Source organism: Rousettus aegyptiacus, unplaced genomic scaffold, assembly GCF_014176215.1.
Source record: "Rousettus aegyptiacus isolate mRouAeg1 unplaced genomic scaffold, mRouAeg1.p scaffold_m13_p_9, whole genome shotgun sequence".
In the NCBI taxonomy this organism is placed as follows: domain Eukaryota; kingdom Metazoa; phylum Chordata; class Mammalia; order Chiroptera; family Pteropodidae; genus Rousettus; species Rousettus aegyptiacus.
The window spans coordinates 4,659,099-4,680,563 of record NW_023416312.1 but is presented as its reverse complement, the minus strand read 5'-3'; the positions used below and the strand labels follow the sequence as shown (position 1 = coordinate 4,680,563).

Genomic DNA, 21,465 nt, shown 5'->3' with positions numbered 1-21,465 from the left:
TATTGTTAATGTAGGTATGATAATGGCATTGGGGGTATGTAGAAGAGTGTCCTTGTTCTTGGGAAATACATATTGAAATATTTTGGAGTAAAAGGTCAGGGTGTTTGCTCCTTACTTTCCAGAGTCCAGCAAAACAAAACAACACAAATAAATATATATTTATTAGAAAAAGAGTGAGAAGAAACTCTAGTAAATGTTAATTGTTAAATGTGGGTAGGTATTATACAACAGTTCATAATCAGGTTGGGGAGAAAACAGACATTAAAATACAGAATTAAATAAATGAACTAATGGTAAAATAATTTTGAAATGTATTATATATTCTATTCCATTTTGTTAACAGTAAACCCTTTTGTCATCAGAAAATCTTTATTGTAATATGACTGAATGTGTCATACCTGCTTAGCACTTATACAAGGAACGAGGGAAGTGTTATATTTGTACTGTCCTCTTGGGCTTGCAATTTTAATATCATTTATAATCTATGGGGTTTTTTTTTTCTGTTTAGTTTTTTTGCAGGAACCTTTTAAGCCACTTGTCCACTTAGGGAGGTTAGTTCAATTAAAACTAGATCACGCACAGACACACGTCAGTCTGCAATACCTCGCTGTAAGCTGGAAGTTCAGGGCAGAGTAAGGTTCCGTTGCTGAGCCTTCTATGTGATGAGACACCCCGCCCCCATCCGGCTGCTTGCATTATATGTGGTAAGTGGTCCTTGGACGTGGACTCAGTGAGAGGGTGAGCCTCGATATGAATACTCCATATTACTAATGTTTAATTCATCCTTATTTCTAAATAAAAATCAATGTATGTAAAAGTTCTCCTGTTTTCCTCCCTTACCTATTAGATCAAGTTGCACCTCTCCTGGAAGGTGTGAACCCTGCTTTGGAGTCCACTGTCCCAAAAGACACTGTCCAGAAACTGTAGCTAAGGTTCCAGTGGGCTTTCCAAGAGTCTGTAGCAGAGAACTTCCTGCCTTGGGACGAAGCAAGCTTTAATTTTTTTAATTAATTAATTTTTTAAATGGTGGCATTGGTTAACAAAATCCAATAAGTTTCAGCTTGTACAGTTTAACAGTAAGGCATATATATATTTACACCTCCCATAGTTAGATTTCTTTCTGTCACCACATATTTGACCCCCTTTACCCCACCTACCTCCCCCCTCCCCATCCACCCTCTATTTTCCATGTCCATGAATCTCTGTCCTGTTCATTTGTTGCTTTTAGGTTTTATCCCACATATAAGTGATATCATGTGGTTTTCAGCTTTTTCTGTCTGGCTTATTTCACTTAGCATGATTATCTCGAGGTCCATGTTGGCGCAAATGGCAATATTTCATCTCTTCTTATGGCTTTGTCATATTCTATTGTATATATGTACCACAGCTTCTTTACCAAGTCATCTATTGTAGAATACTTCAGTTGAGGAAGCAAACTTTAAACTCAGGCCAAGGCAAAGGACCACGATCCATGTTATAAAGTGTAATCATACTGTTTTTGTTTTTTTTTTTCTTGTTTTCTTCAGAGAAATCAAGATACAGGTCATGGATCCATGCAGGAGGGCCCCTGAGTGACGTCCTAAAGTCACCTCTTCGTGAATTGCAATTTCCCCTACATCGTGTTTTCTCCCTGTAGGCACCCACTGTCTCCCTGGGAGCAACCCCTGCTTTAGGAAGGGGAGTACATATCAGTCATTTGCTCCTTAGTATGGATCACCTTCCTATACTTAAAGTCTTACCTCTAATTACAATGTGCCAAAGAAGCCCATTGAGAGGTGGCAAAATCTACCCCCCTTCACTATTAGAATTAAGGAAGAAAACCAAAGAAATAATTAAATCGTCTGTTCCCACACCTAATTCAGCCATGATGAAATCAGTGTGTTTCTAGGCAGAGACAACATTCTGTTCTTCCTTGAGTCTGTTAACTGAATCTCCTGTCTCTTTCATTCCCATATACACACCCTGAAGTTCAACTCTGGCCTGAGGCCTAGGGTGGAGTCTGGGCTCTTTCATACATTGAGAGGCTTCAGGACTTAAAGAGACCATTCAAGTGAGACCTCAAAGCCCAAGCCGAGGTGAAACTCAGTTTCTTGGAAGGACTGAAAACCAGAGGCTGGAACAAGGTTAAAGAAAGAGCCACTGATGTGGTAAAGATGTCAAGAGTACAGGGACTGAGTATAAGGGATGTACATGCTGGGGTATTAAATGAGAAGAGAGATGCAAAGAATTGCTGGATGTCTGATGGTGCTTTGACAGAAGGTGGGCAACTATTCACCCATGGGCCCAAAATGGGTTTCAGCAGGATGATCTCATTCCGAAGCTCAGTGCTAATCCTGTAAGGGAGTCTGCGTTAGTCGTCTGAGCAAGATGTAATAGTACAGTTGCCAGTGGGTATGTTTAAAATGACAAAGGAAAGCAGTCAGCTACATTTCAGTAGGTGTGCAAACATCCTGGCATGAGTTGTTCGCAGGCCATTCTTCAAAAATGTTATGAAGGGAAGAACATATATTTATAACTTGTTCCACTTTTTCAGCATTTTATGAGCCAAAAAGTTTGAAGAATGTTTATAAATCCCATTTCCAAAGTGTTAGACATGGCCTGCATTTACTCTATTGCGTAGCATAGACGATACACAGAATAGGGCAAAAACTACCCATGCTCTGGGGTGGAAGCTGTAATGACTCTGAGCCATATACTGTCTTTATAAATTGTCAGTCACCTCCAAACAGACCCTGAGACAGGATTTGGGTGCGAGTAGTTTATTTGGGAGGGGATCCCAGAAAGCCAAGCGAGGGAATAGGAGCCAATAAAGGTGCCACTCTGGGCAGCTGGAGCACAGGACTGCTGAGACCCTCCAGAGAGTCTGGTAAGTATGTTCCAGAACTGTACCACCAAGGGGCGAGGCAGCCCGGCCGTTTAATCCACCAACTCCCATTGCTCTTTGATGGAGAATTATCCTGTGGTGTTAATTCTGGAGCATTCTGCTTTGCCCCCAACCTTGCCTTGGCCAGAGATCACCCCAGGTCAGAGAAAAACAGGAAGCCCAGGTCTGCAATGGATACGGGCGGGCCATCGGCAGTGGCCACTGTGTAAATTCTCCCTGTCCAGTCAGTTTATCAAACATACATATAGAAAATGGAACATCAGAGACAATTTCAGTGTGTAAATATATTTCAAATTATGGGGGATAAAAATAGAATTTCTAAATTATTTCAATAAAAGGCATTCTTTTTCAAAATAAGAATCATTAAAGCTCACAAATATGGCACATGAGTCATTATGTCTAATTATAAAAATGTAACGGCAATATATTTAAATAACCTTTTGCGAGAGGCTTTATATGTAGTGAAATAGTGACCTAACTGTGGTTTATTGGGTCTTCCAGCCCAGGAGGTTGATCCCGGAAGTGTCGGAAGGTGTCGCTGTGTGGTGAGAGCCCAGGATGGGGAGAGAGATGAACTGGGTAGAGCCCAGCATTCTACTCCCACTCCCATAATTAGCTATTTTGCCATAAGCATGCTCTCCCGATTTCTTTTTATTTTATTTTTTATTCAACAAATCTTATGTAGCACCATGTGCTGCTACAGCTCTCAACACTTTTCAATCATTAAGTTTTGAATCCCTGATAACAATGCCAAGAAGTAGGCACTACTATTGTCACCCTCTTCTTACAAATGAAGAAACTGAGGCACAGAGAGGTTAAATAACTTGTCCAAGGTCACACAGCTGCCACGTGGCAGAGCTAAGGTTTGAACAGAGGCTGCCTGGCTCCTGAGTCCAGACTTTAAACCACGAGACTTTAATGCGTCCATTTTCTTCATCTGTGAATTGGGACTGATGATATCAACCTTATTTACTATGAAGAATGGCTAAATGAAGTGTTTTGAAAGCACTTTGAAAACTAGGAAGCACTATTTAAATAAAAGATTATTAGTACATTTCCTGAAAAAGAATGACTGTCCTCTAGAATGTCACGTGGTCAAGATTTTGACAATACCCTCTCGGCTCCCATATGAACATAAGTAACAATCATGCTAGTGCTACACTCACTCCTTTGACTAGTAATTCGTAAAGAATGTGACACATTTTGTTTTATCATTAGGCAAATTCCAACAGTCCTATGATATATTTAAGGTAAATGCCCTTATCCATTTTCCAGATCAGAAAACAAGCTGGTAGAGGGATTTACACAGTCACACAGTTGACAATTAGAAGAACCAGGACTCAGACTCAGACATCTGTTTCAATTCAATGCTTTAAAATAGTGCTCTACTAAATATTACCTCCTACAATTAATAAATGAAAAAGAAAATGAAAGAAATGACAGGCATTGTTTAATGGGTACGAATTTCAGATTGGGAAGATTAAAAATATTTTGGAGATGAACGTTGGATGATTGCACAACAATGTGAGTGAACTTAATGCCACTGAACTGTAAACTTAAATGATTAAAATGACAAATTTCATATATATTTTACCAGAATAAAGTTAAGAAAGAAAGAAAAGGAAGGGAGAAAAAAGACGGGAAGGAAGGGTAAATACTTGTTCATTTGTCACTATATAACTTTGGGGGTATCCCAAGAACCAATTGAAAAAGTTTGCTTTGAGTCATCAAAGACATCTGCAGGGAAAGCAGTCTAAAGGCAGTAGTTACTTAGAATAATTTTTTTCAGTTAAAAATTTCCTATAAAAGTGCTACCAGCTCATTGTAAAAATTTAGACAGAGAATTCTGAAAACAACAAAAAATCATCTATGTCTTACATGTGATGTTTTGATATATTTCTTTCCAATTTTTGTGTTTTGTACAGAATTGAGAGCATACAATTTTTGTACCTTTTTTTAGGATCCTAAGCATTTCCTTCTCACAGGTGCCCATGACCTCTCTAGCCAGCAGGCGGCGCTCTCTGGGCAGATACCGTTCTGGGCACCACGTCCATTAAGCTCCAAGGAGCCCTGGTGGTCACTAGAGGGCAACGTCCCTGCTTTCATAGATTCTTAGAATTAGCTCCAGACAACAAGCCTAAATAAAGCAAAACACCCCCAGTCCTAAATTAGCACCTCTTGCAATCAAAAGCATAACTTAAGCATTTACTTTTGCATGGCTCTGTACAGGGCACAAAAGAGGTCAGAAGACGCATAAGCCCTGGACACAGCAACATTTTCTCTCAGTTCATCCCCCAAATTAAAAAGGCTCATGCATCCTGGGTCACAGGACTATGAGTTTCTTAAGAGCGGGGTCTCTGTCTTGTTCATTTTATACCTATTTTATTTATTGAACAAACATATAATTAAAACTGAGTAGAATTGTACACCCAATTTGGCCTGATTTCTTACTTTCAGATAAGGAAATGGGCTGAAGATACTCAAGATAACCTATTCCTTCCCTTCTACCCTCTTAGCCAAATAGTCCTTTCAAGGCCACTTATCCCAAATCACTCTGGACACCATCATATTAGCCTTTTCCCGAGGGATCTCCTATGGCCCAAACACTTCCTGTGTCTCTAACCATTTGAAGGTCAGAAGAATTCTTGGGGGTGCTGAGGAAATAGTTCTTCCTGAGCACAATTTCACTTTTTAACAATTTTAAGTTCTTGTTTATATGAGCCTATGATAAAAAGACCTTAGAGGAAGCAGCGCCATGCATGATGGTGGAGCGTGAGGAGGAGGTAGTGAGAACTGGTGTCTGTTTACCTCTTTACCAATGAGCGACAAGAAGACTGGGCCTACACCCAGCGCCCATGGGAGCTGGAATCTGGTTAAGCCTTGACTTAAAACTCATTTTCTTCATTTAAACAACTGTTAGTGTTACATTGAATGCAGGGAATGCTGGAAAAGACACACGGCTTAAAGACATTGGCTTGATTTTCCTAGATTGTCAACAGAGGTGAAATTAAAGATTTAAATGGATGGCTGAAGGAATACATGTGCTACAGGATAAAGATTAGTGTGTTAAATACTTATCTCAATTTTTAGATGATCCAAAAGCTCATGCACATGATATGACAGTTCCTCATACCCTGAAGTGTCACAACTATATGATTCATATTGATTATATTCCCTAGGAAGTCTGGCATAAGTGGACAGGTCTCATGGATTCTACTAGATCAGCACACACCTCTTTATCAGGGATAGCAAACTAAAGCCCAGTGGCCAAAAGTGGCCGTCAGCGCATCTTCATATGGCCTGCGAACTAAGAATGGTGTTACAGTTTAAATGATTGGGGAAAAGTCAAAAGACAATATTTTGTGACAGGTGAAAATTACATGAAATTCACATTTCAGTGTCCATAAATAAGGCTTTTCTAGAATACAGCCACACCTATTTTCTTACATAATGTCTGGCTGCGTTTACACTATAATGGCAAAGTTAAGTGGTTACAACAGAGACCTTATGGCCTAAGAAGCTGAAAACGTTTACTATATGGCCCTTTAAGGAAAAAGTTTAACATCCCACTATTAAACACTCATGCTCAGGCTCCTTAGTCAATTTATCAGCACATTTAAATAATTTAGTATCTCAGACTCTGCTTGACAGTATGGATATAAAAGTGTCTGGCCATCAAGGATTTAAGATCTTGTTGGGGAAGTGAGATATACCCAGGTGAAGCCCTTAAGGAACAATAGAATGCTACTTACATATGTATATTTCCTTTTGTGAAGCACTCTTAGAATAAACAAAGCTCGGTCAGTATATGAAAAGCTGTCGTTTGCATGTACAGACATATGAGTATGTTTAATGACAAACCCGTTTTGTATATAACCATGGAATATAAAATTCAGAAGTCAAGTCCCATTTCCTTAACTGGTACCCATAGATGTCCTGCAGCTGGTTAGGTGAGAACCAAGACTACAACCTAAGTCTCTGGATCCCCATCTCAGTTACGTTTGAGTCTAGCACTTCAGATTCTCAGATCTTTTTAAGGAACAAGTAAAGAATGCTTAAAACTAAATATTTAACACACTAATCTTTATCCTGTAGCACATGTATTCCTTGAGCCATCCATTTGAATCTTTAATTTCACCTCTGTTGACAATCTAGGAAAGAAAAGATGTCAAATTCTGATTTTCCGGCTCTTCTGTGATATTTTCAATTATGTAATGGGAAAGGGAAAAAGAAACTAATGAAATTCTTAAAAATCTGTTTTGATCACCATTTACGTAAAAAGAAATAAGCATCTCCCATGTATTCTCATAGAGAAACAACTGTAATTTTGTTTTTATATAATTTTAAATATTGTTTAAATTGTGCTTAAAATATTTCTCATAGCAGAGGCCTAAAGCCTGGTATGAAATTGCCTGACAATAAAACAACTACCACTAAAGGGGAAAAAGAAACCTTGAAAAGCTTAAAGTTGACCTGTAGTTATTCTGTTTATATGTAGACAGCATAAAGAAATAAATGAATCACATGGACATATTGTCACAGTAAATTCTCACACTGGAAAAATTTTTTAAGTGCTGCATTTCTCATTTTCCCCCCGTTTCTTTCCCATGTAACCTTTATTTATCACTACTGCTCAATTGGTCTGAGTACAATACAACAAAAGAAAAAGTAAATAAAGAAGTGAAGTTTAAAGAAAGGTACCTTAGGAACATTTTGGCGCTTTCCTTCCCATGAAATTTCAGCTGTTATCAATCACTGCATAACTAAATGTAGGCTCTAACTCCTGCTCATTGGGGCTAAGAGTCCTGGCCTAGTTGAAAGATCCCAGAGGCTTTGATGTACCTATAATACTTGGCAGTGTCCACTGCTGCAGGCCTCAGCTTAAATTCCTGACTTACTCACTTTGAGGTTAGCCAGAACTCACTTCTCTGAATCTGAATTGCTGAGATAATTCGAGGCTCTAAATGCTGATCCCACAGGTGTGACTTGGTAGTTCTGAGCTCCTCTTTAGAAGAGCTAGTATATAGACAGCTTCAAAGGCAGCAGATCAGGTCAGTAAGAAGTGGTATAGGATTTTTCACTTCTCATAATGGCTAATTAGCTTGTTGCTGACCAACTCTCCTGAAGTAAAAAGCTAGAAAATGTCTTTGAAAACATCAGAAAAATATCAAGGCAGTAAGGACGTGACAGGCCAAAATCCTGGAGAGAAGGGAAATGCAAAGAGGCAAATCTGTTATTCATCATCACTTTGCCTTTAAGATATTTTCCAAATTTCAAGCAGCAGCAGAGAATCCAAGAGCTGAGCAGAGCTTCTAGCATTTGGGGGATAAAGAGGGACAATAAATGGAGGTCAGGGTTCACCAAGGAGAGGAGCCCAGGTAAATGACCCCAGATTTCAGTTGAGATGCCTAAAGGGGTATGTCCTAGTAGTAGGGGTGAGCCAAAAATAGACCCATTCTCAGAAAGACCCAAGCCCAGACTCCGATCTGCTATATCCCTGATTGGGTCAGATGTATGGCCACCTCCTAACTGACTGCAAGAAGCAAAAGCTAATCGTTTCTGAAACATAATCTCATCCAGAGCCTCAAATTATTTATAATTATTTATATACAAAACCAGATAGTCAAACAAAAATTGCCTCATATACCAGGAGACAAAACAAACTGACCAAAAAAAATAAGAGAAGAAACATATAATAGAAAGAGACTCATAGAGGTTCCACATGTTAGAGTTACCAGAGAAGGATTTTACAATATATTGTGGCTAATTCAAGAAACTAGGTGATGGAATAAAACCAAATGGAAATTCTAGAATTGCAGTGTATCATAATTAAAATTAAGAATGAAATGGAATGTTTAGAAGCAGAGTAGACATAGCTGAAGAGAGGATTAGCGAGATGATAATGTCCAGATCGAAGTACACTATAAGAAAGAAATGGAAAATACAGAAAAGGGAGAAAACTTTATGGGACGTAATGAATGGTAAAATGAAATTGTGCTTAAATAGTTCTCAGCAACAGAGGCCAGACCCTCCTATGAAATTTCCTGCCTCAGTATAAACCAAAACAACCATGGGGGGGGGGGCGGACATGAAAAGCTTAAAAGTTAACCTGGAGTTATTCTATTTATATGTAGGCAGGATAAAGAGGGAGAGGAAAAAGAGAATGGGACAGAAGCATATTTCAAGTTGTAATGTTTGAGAACTTCCCCAAACTGGCTAAAATCTTTAAGCCAAAGGTTCAAGAAAAGCTATGAATCTCAAGCAGGAAAAATGCAAAGAAAACTACACCTAAGTGCATCATAGTGATGCTGCTGAAAACTAAAGATAAAGAGAAAAATCTTAAAATCAGTTAAAGAGGAAAAAATGCATAATTTTAAAGGAGCGACAATAAAACTGGAATCTGACTTCACAGAGGAAGCCAGAAGACAATAAATGGCAACTTCAAAATGAGAAAGATAGAACGTCAGCCTAGAAATCTATGCTCGGTGAAAACATCCTCCTCAAATTACATAAAAGAAAGACATTTTAAAACAAAATCAGAAAATATATCGCCATCGGATGTACAGCAAATGAAATACTGAAGGGCATTCTTTGGGCAGAAGGAAAATGATCTCAGATGAAGCCACAGAGATACAGAAAGAAATGGGGAGCAACAGAGAAGTTAAATACAGGAATAAATCTAAACCTAAAGGAAAATATGTGGGTAAATGTAAAGTATGTAAAAACAATAAACATAATGTTTCGTAGGTTTTAAAATATTAACAATTAAAATACGGAATTAAAAAAAACACAAGAAAATGAGGTTAAAGTATCCTATTATCCTTGCATTGTCTGGGAAGTAAGAAAGTTCTAATTTGTAGTAAATTCTAAAATGTCAAGGATATATGTCGTAAAGTCTAGGGCAGCCCCAAAAGAATACTTGTATAATATTTAGAAATCATATATACAAGAACGAGCTTGTATAATTAACAAACTTATGAAGGTGGGGGGATAAAATACTAAAAACATTTAATTAATTTAAAAGAAGGCAAGAAAGGAGGGAAAAAAGATTATGAAACAAGTGAGACCAAAAAAAAAAAAACAATAAGATGATAGATTTAAATCCAAATATATTAGCAAAAGCAAGTTTATCATAGCGTCTGTGTTTATAGGACAGAAAACTAGCCAAATTACAAATAGCAAATACATTTGTATAAAGTCACTCATGTTATTCATACCCACGAATACCGACACTGATGAAAATAACTTAAAAGTCAAAATGTGAAGACATCCATGGCCAATAAGTTAATGGATGTCATCAATTAAATGAATAAGATGACTCAAGTCATAAGAAAACTTGAAATGCTGTGAAATTTTATAGCCCATGTATAAAGGAAACTTGATAGTGGCTTTCTCGACTAATCCTAAATATTTGATAAGAATCCTAAACATTTATATGGCATTACCAATAATGAATTATAAAACTGAAAGAAACGTTTCTAATCTGTCTTTTTTTATTTTTAAAAATTAATTAATTAATTAATTAATGGTGACATTAGTTAACAAAATCCAGTAAGTTTCAGCTGTACATTTTAACAGCAAGGCATATATATATTTACACTGCGTGTTCACCTCCCATAGTTAGATTTCTTTCTGTCACCACATATTTGACCCCTTTTACCTCATCTACCTCCCTCTAATCACTCATTAATAATAAACCAATTTTAATCAACCGTGCTAGAAGACTGATTTATCTTTTTAGTTTCTCTATAGAAAAGGATATCACCAAACTATCATCATTTTAAGAGGAAATGAATGAGGATAAAACCAAAACGGTTAAAAAAACATGCATAATAGATGTGTGTAAGGCAGTTATTTTTCTGAATTGTGTGATGTTTGTGGCATTTATCGAATTATTTAATTTGTAACTTATTGTGTTTTCTAAATCTAATATATGATTTCTAAATATTTTAAAACATTCACTTGTCTACTTAACTTTGTATTCATAATCTTATTTGTTTCATCTTAAAAGCACCCTCTAAACAGTCCCCATGAAACCTGAATGAGGTCTCGTCATTTAGGGTTGGAACCACTATTCTACTGCAGGTACTCTGCTAATCATCAAAGGAAATAACCATAATTCAGTATTCCAGGGTCACTCAGTAGGTACTACCGAAATTCATTCCTTTATTGCTTCCTTCATGTATCTATCTATTCATGAACTCAACACTTATCAAGCACCTACTGAAGGTTAGGGACTGTTCTAGTGCCAGAGAACATGATGAATGAATAAGATAGCCTCCCATTTTAGTGGTGGAAAACAGATAATAAACAAGTAAACAAAATACTTCTCAAGAAAGTAATACTGGATGATATTTACCCAAGAGAAATAAAAACATACATTCATAAGAAAATTGTATGTGAATGTTTATGACAGCTTTATTCACAATTACCCCAAACTGAAAACAACCATAATGCCCATTAACTGAAGAATAGATAAACAAACTGTGGTATAGTCATGCAGTGGAATACTACTTAGCAATAGAAAAGAATGAACTACTGATACATGCAACAACACGAGTTAAAAGAAGCCAAGCTCAAATAACCACATACTGTATAATGCCATTCATGTAATATTCATGTGGAAAAGATCAATGATTACCAGGAGCTGGGGGTAGAGGAAGGACGTAAGAGAATTTGGGGGATAATGACAATGTTCTGTATCTTGACTGTGGTGGTGGTAATTTTATGACTATATAAGTTTGCCAAAATTCATAGAAATGTACACCTAAAAATGTACCGAATGTAAATTACACCTCAGTCAACCCAGAAAAAGAAAGTGGATGACAGAATAGTGTTGGTCATTCCTTTAGATCGAGCGGTGAATGAAGACCTCCTACGGAAGGTGACCTTTAGTGTATAAAATGAACCAATAGTCTCAGAGTTTCCGAAGAAAATTAAATAATTTTAAATAGCAGCAAATATCAGATACTAATCAGCAGAATTTCAGAGATGACTGTAAAGCAAAACAAAACCCTGTTCTATTACTGGGAGGAAGAAAAAGAGGAATGGAGAATTTTTTTTTATTCTGCAAAGCATGTGTTTTAATTAAGAGAGAATTTATGCAAACTGCACATACCAGGAGGACTTACAAGTGCAAAAATGCAAATTTAGTCTATTTTCAAAGGATGTTATTGACCAGTGAGCCCTTTCAGGCTATGTTCTATGTTTCATAATCAAGTTGGTGTGTTTTTTTTCTTCCATGCATATTAAGTTGCCAGAAATGGTACTTAATTAATCATATAAAAGTCTACCGCTTTAAAAGATAATGTGCAAGATGAGGTCAAAGTTCTTTGCTGCCCTCCTCTCTGCGGCACAATTGAAAAAGCTCCAGTTAAAAGAGCCTTTCTGGGAAACCCCGCGTCCACTGCACCTGCCCTCTGAGTACTCCCAGAGTCCCCCAGCAACTGTGACAGGTCCATTGCCGTGGGGAGACGTGAGTTGAATTTCCTTTCTGAGAGGCAGACGTGCTTCAGAAAAATCACACTATAGAGAAATGATGAACTGGTGGCTCATGTACACTCCTCCAACAGAGGGACAAGAAATTAAATTGATCCCAAGGAGACCGGGTATGAGAACCTTTGATTTGTAGCCAGTTGGTCAGATGTACTTGAGAATGGCATCTGAAGTCAGGATTGGGGGTGGGGTTTCGCAGGGACTGAGAACTCAACCTGTGGAATCTGATGCTATCTCAGGGCAGAGAGGGTCACAATTGAGTTGAATTCTCAGATACCCAGCCGATGTTCTGAGAATTGCTTATTTACGAGGGTTTGAACTTTAAAATGACTTCTACATGTAGCCGTTGGACTTTATCATTTTGTCATAGCTCAAACATCAACCAAGCTGTGTTTATTATGCTTTTACTAGGCATAAGGTGGGCCTGCATGTCACTGAAGACAGACCCCATGAGCTTCCTATATAATTAAGGAAGTAGAAAACACATCTATAAAAAGACCCAGTAATACAATTTAGGACAGATTAAGTATTTAAGGAAGAGGCAGAAACACCTTGGGAAGGGGGGGAAAAATCAGTGAAAGCGAAAAATCAAGGAATGCTTCATGGAGGAGAAGGTAATTGAAGTGTGCCTTGAAGGATTGCTGGGATTGGGATAGATGAAGGGAATGGAGCCCAGCCATCAGGGAAAGGAAAATGAAGTCAGTGAGGCGAGAAGTCAGGTGACACATGTGGGAGACAATGAGTAGAGTTTAGCTAAAGCAGTGTTTGTGCTCACGAGTCTTAGGATAGGAAGACAGACAGATAGACTGGCAGATGGAAGAGGGCCTGGCAAAAGAGAATGGAAGGATCAGACAGAAGTTCCTAATGCAGACCCAGAAAGTGAACTCCACATATATTCTTCAGGTCTCAAAACCTCAGCAATGGGATGTCTAAATTTCCCAAGCCTGTATCTGGTGATTGTATTGGGCTGCCTGTTTCCTCTCTTTATTTTTGGGTATCTTCCAATAGATGATATTTTACAGACAGGAAGAGTCCATGCAGCTGAGAGGCATTTGATATTTGCCTATCTGAAGAATTCCTGATACCCTCAATGAGCGAGAGCTGCTAACATGGATCTTGAGAAAGAGAATTGGACCCCAGGATACAGAACAAACTTTCTTCTGCATTGTCCAATAGAACTTTCTGCAATGATTGGAATGTTCTGTATCTGCACAGTCCAGTAGAGCCACATGTGCCTACTGAGCACATGACATGTGGCTGGTGTGACTAGAGAACTGAATTTTTAATTTTATTTAAATTAAATTTAAATTTAAATAACCACATGTGGTTAGTGGCTACCATGTTAGACCATGCAGCTCCAGATGTCAGGAAAGGCTGAAAACTATAATCTCATAAATTCCTGGCAACGAATTCAAAGAGTCTGTACTTAAAGGAGTTTGCATGAATATAACACTTTCCAAATCATAAGGGAGGGGGAAACTTCTAAACAGTCTTTTCCATGGAATCGAAGGACCACGTTACAGTAGAACTGCTGTATTAATCTGTCCTTAGGATTCCTTCTGTCAGCTCCACTCTAGTAGAAATAAAACTGCATAATACAGAAGCAGGCACAATATAACTTGGCCTTTTATGCTGACAACATTAAATCCAGCTTTAAATTTTATACTTACTAGAAAAGAAAGCACAAACTCTCCTTACCCTTTTCCTAATGAGGGTCCAATTCAGGTCTTAAATTCCATTTACATGATACTGAAGCACCTAGTACAGAGATGAGCATCTAGTAGGAAAGACCATTATGTAAAACATATATCCATCCAACCAATCATTTGTCCATCTATCTGCCCATTCACTCATCCATCCATCCATCCATCCATCCATCCATCCATCCATCCATCTTCTCATCTATACACTTGTCTTTCCATCTATCCACCCATTTATTTATCCCCTGAGTCCATTTACAGACTCACAAAGAATAGCTTTCTCTCATTTACCCAAATAAAAAGCTTAATAGAGAGGAACAGATAAGAAGCAAGTGACTGCATGATACATTTTTAAGAGTATGCTTTCAGATGAATTCCCAAAAAGGGGGGGGGAATAATAAGAATGAGAAAAAAATATGCATCGATTAACCATAATTTTAATTAATCAGTATTTATTGATCACCCACAATGCCTGATGTGGTACAAGGAACCACGTGAGGCATTGTGGAAGATATAAGAATATATAAGAAATCTCTGCCCTTAACATTCTTAATAATCTACTTGAGAGTTAAAACAATGAATATATGAGAGACTAAAAAAAGACAAATAAGTGAAATACTTCAAAATGGCAAGATGAAAAATGTCACAAGGTAATCCATGTCTCAGATAATAAGCCTCATGTTTAGAAGATGATTAGGAAATTTGGGCTAAAATTGTTCAACATAGGGCTCTAAGGAGGAGGCTTGAGCCAGATTCCAAATTATAGGCAAAATGTTAGATAAAAAAACAAATCAAAACAAAAAAAAAAAAACATAAGATTATAAAACTTGGAGGGACTTTTGAAATGTTGTTCAACTCTATTATTAAGAGTTAAGTAACTTGGTATGACTCCTCTTGTAGGTAGCAATGGCAGGAAAAAGCATAAAATGCAAGGTTATTGACGGCCATTCCATGCCATATATCATATGGGTTGGAGAGTCAAGTCTTCTACTTAGGAAAGGAGAAGGGATTCTGGAGAGTGGGCAGGACACAGAATAACAAGGAAGCAGAGCCAGGAACTCGCCAGCGTAACCACCATGTATGAGGACATCTGTGTGTATGAAAAGGGAAGAAAGTATAGGAGAGGGAAGAAGGGGGCCAATATGAAGGGACTTGAATGCAAATCTGCAATTGGTTGGCTGTGTGAAAGCCAGAATTCAGGTTTCTGGGACTGTCTCGAAGCCTCCCTGTGATACAACAATGGCAGCAGTATAAACTTTTCTAGAAATATGTTATTCTTTTCATATTAACAAAGACTCAAGTTCACCTGGAGAAGGGGAGGACTGGAAAAGTGGGTTTGGGATGAGCACTGGCACTGATGGTCAACCTGCAAGAGGCAGGGATGGATGGACTATTGTTCTACCTGTTCATACCTCAGAAACCCTGATTCGGTGGCGTTAAAATGGGGACTAAGAATCTGTATCTTTTTTAAAGCTCCCCAACGATTTTGATGACCATACAGCTTGGAAGGTCTTCTGGTTCATCTTTTTACCAATCTATCAACTATAGCTGACCACTTTGGAAAACTCTGACTATATTTACTAAATATATACTCCCTATGATCCAGCAGTTCCACTCCAAGGTAAAGAGAAATAAACACTTATGTACCCCAAAAGGCACAGATGGGAATATCCAGAGCAGGTTATTATCAACCCCAAATTGGAAACAACTCGATGTCCTTTAGTTTTAGAATGGATAAATAACTTGAGGCATATTCATACAATGAAATACTATACAACATTTCAAAAGAACAAACCATTGCTGCATACACCAAGATGGATGACTATCACAAACACAATGATAAGCCTAAGAAGTATGATGTCATTTATATACGATTACAGAACCGGCAAAAATAATATATGGTAATTGAACTCAAACTAGTGATTGCCTCTCTGTGGGGGTGGGTATTAACTGGAAAGGGGTATAAAAGACACTCCTGGGGTGCTAGAACTGTTCTGTATGTCCATCTGGGTGGTGGTTATGTTGTCATGTAGACGTGTAAAAATATATTGAACTGTATACTTGTTCAGTGTACTGTATATAGATTATATCTTGTTAAAAATATGTGTAGATATTGTGTATGTGTGGATATATATATATATATATTTATTTGCCCTGCCAACTTTATGAGGTTATAAGGCATCAACAGCTTTTAAAAATGAGATAAATAGGTTAAGCAGTCTTACATTTTTTAAGCAGCTCAACCCTTATTCCTGTTGAAATTGGTTAGATGCACTACCTGTGATTCAGGTGATCCGTCAGCCTTTTTACGCCTCAGCAAAACACAGGAAGTTAGTTATATGGAAGCTTATAGTAACTTCTGAATTTTGGAAAGACGAGCAGTGACTCATAAACTCACTGAGAACACAAGGGAGCTGCCAAAGCGAGCTGCGACCGGCTTTTGAAAGTGCCTTTCTGCTGATGGTGAATTTGGTCTGCTCTGAAACTCCGGAGAAGAGTTCCACGCAGCCAGCGCACCTTCACCTCCCATGCCCTCACTCTCCTCTAGGCGACCCCTCCAAACTCCGCCTCAGCTCCACTAAGAAGACAGTAAACTGCATCTGTACTTCTGCACTCACCAACTCAGAGAACAAAATCTCATCTTCCCATCGAGAAAATTCCCCTTATCTTGACGTGCCCTCAGCCATTGGTAAAGAGCCCAGACCTTCCGCCAGATCCAAAGTGTCCCTGCCCTGAATAAACACGCGAAACTGCCTGTGGTCATTAATACCTGGTGGGCAAATATTCAGGGTCACAGTAGGCTGGAGACGAGTAGTGAGAATGGAGAAATCCCGTCAGGCTGGTGTGATGTACAAACCTCATTTCTGGGCTGTTGGTTTTCAATCTTTGAAAATGTCATGTGTGCTGAGCAGTGTACTTCAGGCAGCTAAGTATAAACACATGTCGACAAATACTGATAACACTATCTTTATTTGTCCATTACTCGACAAAGCCAGATCACCTGGGAACTGTTTGTTCCTTCACAAAATGAGAATCCAGCACCACATGTATTAAAATGTGGGACGCTTTCTTCAGAATATAAACTTTCAAGAGCTGCTTCTATGCCTTTCCTGATACACTTCCAAATCCTTACGTATCTTTAACACAGTAACATACAGTTGATTTTAAAATAAAAATTTATAGTCTCTAGCTCATTGTACCAGTTTTTCTTAATTTGACCATCTGGTCCACAATGCGTCTGAAGTCTATTCATTACTGTGTCTGGTTTCTAGGTCTCAGAAGTACGTACGTAAGATACATTCAGCAACTTGTGTGAACAACCTGAAGATATTTCCTGACTAATTAATTCAAGCAGGTTTTCGAAGAGATAGACGTTTGATAAATATTCAAAGAATGGCTATGAATTTTTAAGAATGAATAAATATGAATTTTTAAGCAATAGCTTCACACACGAAATGCTATTGACAAATAATGTTTATTTCCCAGAATAAAACATTGTACTGATTCCCTCCCCTCTCCCCCAAGACCCTAAAGGCACTGTATATGGGAAGTACACCAACATAGATATTACAATTGGAAACCAAGCTTGAATGGAGCTTTCTCAAGAAAAAAAAAATCCAATAATGCATGATTTCACTTAAGAGATACTTAGAAGAACCAGCACGCAAACTGTTCAGTTACAGAGAGCCAAATACAAAATCAGCTGTGAGAAAAGTTAAACTGAGAAAAATAAATTTTTAGGAAATGCCACTTATTTTCTGCTCTCGGTTATTTCTGAAAAGGTACTTTGAAGAAGAAATGCAGCGGGCCTTTCCTCTTCTCTGAAGATTTTGAATTGCCTTTAAGAAATATCTGCGTGGGGTTTAAACTCTTAGTTGTGATTTTTTTTTCTTACTGGTCAACTAATTTTGCAAGGAGGGAGAGGGTAGGAAAAAGCCACGCTTTAAACCTATGTGCCTCCAGAAAATGCACCTCCATCTTATATTTTTCTCAGATTTTTTTCTCACTTGTCCCCCTTTTTCCCTGACATCCATTCACTATTTTTTCTTAAACCAATACGTCAAACTCAAGAAGTAATCCTCAGAACAATAACATGCCTGGAAGGGAATCTGAGTTTGACTAAAACTTCTCTTTGTACAAACAACTCTGTCTGTCCCACTGTGGTAGGTAGCTCATTAACCTCATTAACCAAAGTGTCCACCACCTCAGAGAGCATGTAACTTTCCTCTGGTACTTACCTGTCTGCCGAGAGAGCCGTGAGCGTGAAGACAGACACCCCGACCGAGGTAAGCTGTATAAAGGGGATCAGTTTGCAGCCCATTCTGCCAAACAGCCATCTGTCGGCCAGGTACCGGCTGGCATCCACGGGCGCACACGTTACCAGGAGGAGCAGGTCTCCCAAAGCCAGACTGGAAATGAAGAGGTTCGGCACATTTCGCATGGACTTCACAGTACAGAAGATCTTGATCAGAGTGATGTTGCCAACGAGGCCTATCAGAATGATGACCCCATAAATCGCAGGGATGACATAGAGGATCCCCGGGTAGAAGAGGTCCTCGTTCATGGGGAGATCCATACTGTGATTGGAGATGTTGCAGTGAACGAACTGGTCCAAGTTCAAAGGCAAGCAGTCATTTAGAGCCATCCTCTATAGATTCTTTCCCACCTAAGAGGTGCCCTTAGACGCTGTTTCTTAACTTTTGCTTTTGCAGTTGGGTGAAGACGAGGATAAAATCTCTGCTGGCTTCTTTATCTTCTTTAACAAAAATACTCTGAGTACATATCTACTGTGGCATTCAAAATCTTCTGCCACAATTTAAATGCTGGTGCTGCTCTGGTCTTCACAAGGCCAATGTAGTACCCCTCTAAATTCAGTAAATTAACAACAAACTCAGTCAAAAAAGGACTTAGAATTAAACCCACTCTGAATCAACTCTTTCTACCCCCTTTCCAGTCTGAGTCTCCCCTGCTGCAGTTAACTAAGAACTTTTGGTCTGCTATTTTCACACAGCATTTCCTGTCTTTCCTGATACTTAGAACCTGAAGGTTTAAAGTGGGTAGAAAAAAACTGCACTGAGAAATCCTCTAATCCTATAGGCAGGATGCTTGGCACGTCACTGGCTGCACTAGCAAACAGCAGTTCTGCTGAACTGAGGCTCTGAAGAGGAACCAGGGCTACTTATAGACAGAGAATGCCAGCCCCCTGCTGGACACTTCAATCACTGCCCAGTCACCTGCATTCCCCAGATGAGAATCCACCAGCGGACTGCGGTTCTTAGCCCACAGGGCTTTAACAGGTACATTTGGCTTCTCATTTAAGATGCAGCACCTGTGGTGGGTAGTTAGTAAGTGTTGTCAGCACTCTGCAAAGGCACTGGTACTACGTGCGTCAATCCAGATGGGACTCACATCCCATTTTCTCATTTTTTCCAATCCATTAGAATGACATGTTAAGGTTGCTATAAAATGAGGTCTGTCTCTGAATTAAATGCATACAGATGCACAGGGTGTCCACATGTGAGCTGTCCCGCTCAGCCTTCCCTTTGTCTCTTTGATCGGGGATACTACTGAGGGAATATAGGCACAGGGCTCATGCTTAAACCTTCAGCTACTGACCTCTGGAAAATCCAGAAGCAGAGCGCACACACGCTCTTTCTTGCAGGTTTGCTAGGCCATTCTCTTTCCCTTTACCATGAGAAATTAAATCAGGAGCCAGCTGTGTTTTGAACTCTCAAAGTTCAGTAGTCTTTTCCAAAAAAATGGGTCTTTTCTCATTAGATCTAAACATGACATGAATTAGCATTTTGATGCAGTTATTTGCAGTTTTTTTTTTTTTTTTTTTTTTTTTTTTTACTGAATGCTTGCCATGTTTTATAGCAGATTTCTTCTAAAGCCCTGAGTGGGAAATGAGTGGTAAAGGAGTTCCAGATAGAATACTGAGGAATTGGGGAGTGGAAAGAAATAACTTAGAGAGTTAATTGGGTGCCAGAAAAGGCTTTATTGAGGAGATACTATTAGATTTGAGCGTAGACCTTTAGCCAATAACTTATAGATAGATACATTACAAGAGTGAATCTTCCATTCTCATGTGGAGCCAGCTCTTCCAGGTACATCACAAGATGCCGGTTACTAACAGGCTTTGCCAGTGATGCTTAGTTTTTTTCAGGGTCCATAAGGAATAAAGAAGCTTGCGCTGATCACTGTGCTTGGGCCCAGCAAGAAAGCCGCCAACCGTGTTGTCATGGAAATTTTCAGTGGCAAGTTACAACACCGAGACTGCTGCCATGCTCCTTCCATAAATCCACAGGGCTTGTACTCCTTTGGGCCAGCAGCAAGGGTTTGATGCTGCATGCCTGCGGGGGCACGGGGAAGGGTGGGGATGTCTCTGTGTAGATCAGTATCACCTGCTATGAGTCAATAACCATCACCCTCGTGGTTATGATTAGTTACTAGCAGTATATCTTAATAATGCAATATATGGACTCTGTGCTTAAATCCTGGCTCCTTCATTTACTACCTTGGCAAGTTATTTGGTGTGTTAAGCTTCAAGCTCCTCGTGTGTAAAGTGGGAATCATTTATGAGGTTAAACGAAATTATCCACGTGAAGACTTCATAATATTTGGCACATAGTAAGTGCTCAATTAATATTAGCTGCTATAACTATAACTAGTATGATTGTTGTGATTGAGAGGGATTATTGTTGTGATTTTACTTCAGAAAAGTTCAATGAGTTCAAAAGATAGACTGACCTCAGATCAATAGGCAAAATGTCCTATTCATACAGGTGAATCAGTACCTCCTCCATTTACATGAAAGACATTATCAAACATCTACCAGTTTCCAGACACTGGGCAAGAGGTTGAGAAAAAGAACATAAACCTACATGTCATTATAAGACCCATCATGATCCCAGCTGCGCAAGCTCATAGTCAGAGGATCTGGCTTCGGAAAAGAAGGGTTTTCATGTAGGTTCTGCAAATGCTTCTGTTTATTCTCTACTGGGTTAATAATGTTGCTTCTCAAAATTGCTGTAGTGGCTTTCTCCTCTGACAATTTACCTTTCTTCCTCTCAAAGACAATGATTGCTTCTGGTATTGTTTTTTTGTCATCGTTACTGGAGGCATAGCCTTGTATGAATTATGCCCAAATTCAGAGGAGTTCACTACTCTTGGACTAGAAGAATTAGCAAGGCATCGAAATGCCTAGGGCTGTCCTGAGAATTTCAAAACAGTGGCAGCAACACCCAGCTCCTGGATATAATACTATATTAAACCAATATCTTTGGGCCTTTTAACCTGCTGAAAGTTCCTTGAGTATTGTTTAAATAGAAATAAACTCTGGCTTCTTAAAAGAAATTGCAACTTATATCCCATCTGCTCCGTAGG

At 38.8% G+C, this 21,465-nt stretch overlaps 1 protein-coding gene across 1 annotated transcript in view; it reads right to left on the bottom strand.

The window, feature by feature from the left end:
* Nucleotides 1–19,122, bottom strand: part of GRPR (gastrin releasing peptide receptor) — a 28,659-nt gene extending 9,537 nt beyond the window's left edge. Inside the window, exon 1 of the mRNA XM_016118738.2 lies at nucleotides 18,318–19,122. Coding sequence (XP_015974224.1) covers nucleotides 18,318–18,724 — 407 coding nt within the window. The 5' untranslated portion in view covers nucleotides 18,725–19,122. The remainder of the gene's footprint in view (nucleotides 1–18,317) is intronic.
* Between the last annotated feature and the right edge of the window lie 2,343 nt (nucleotides 19,123–21,465).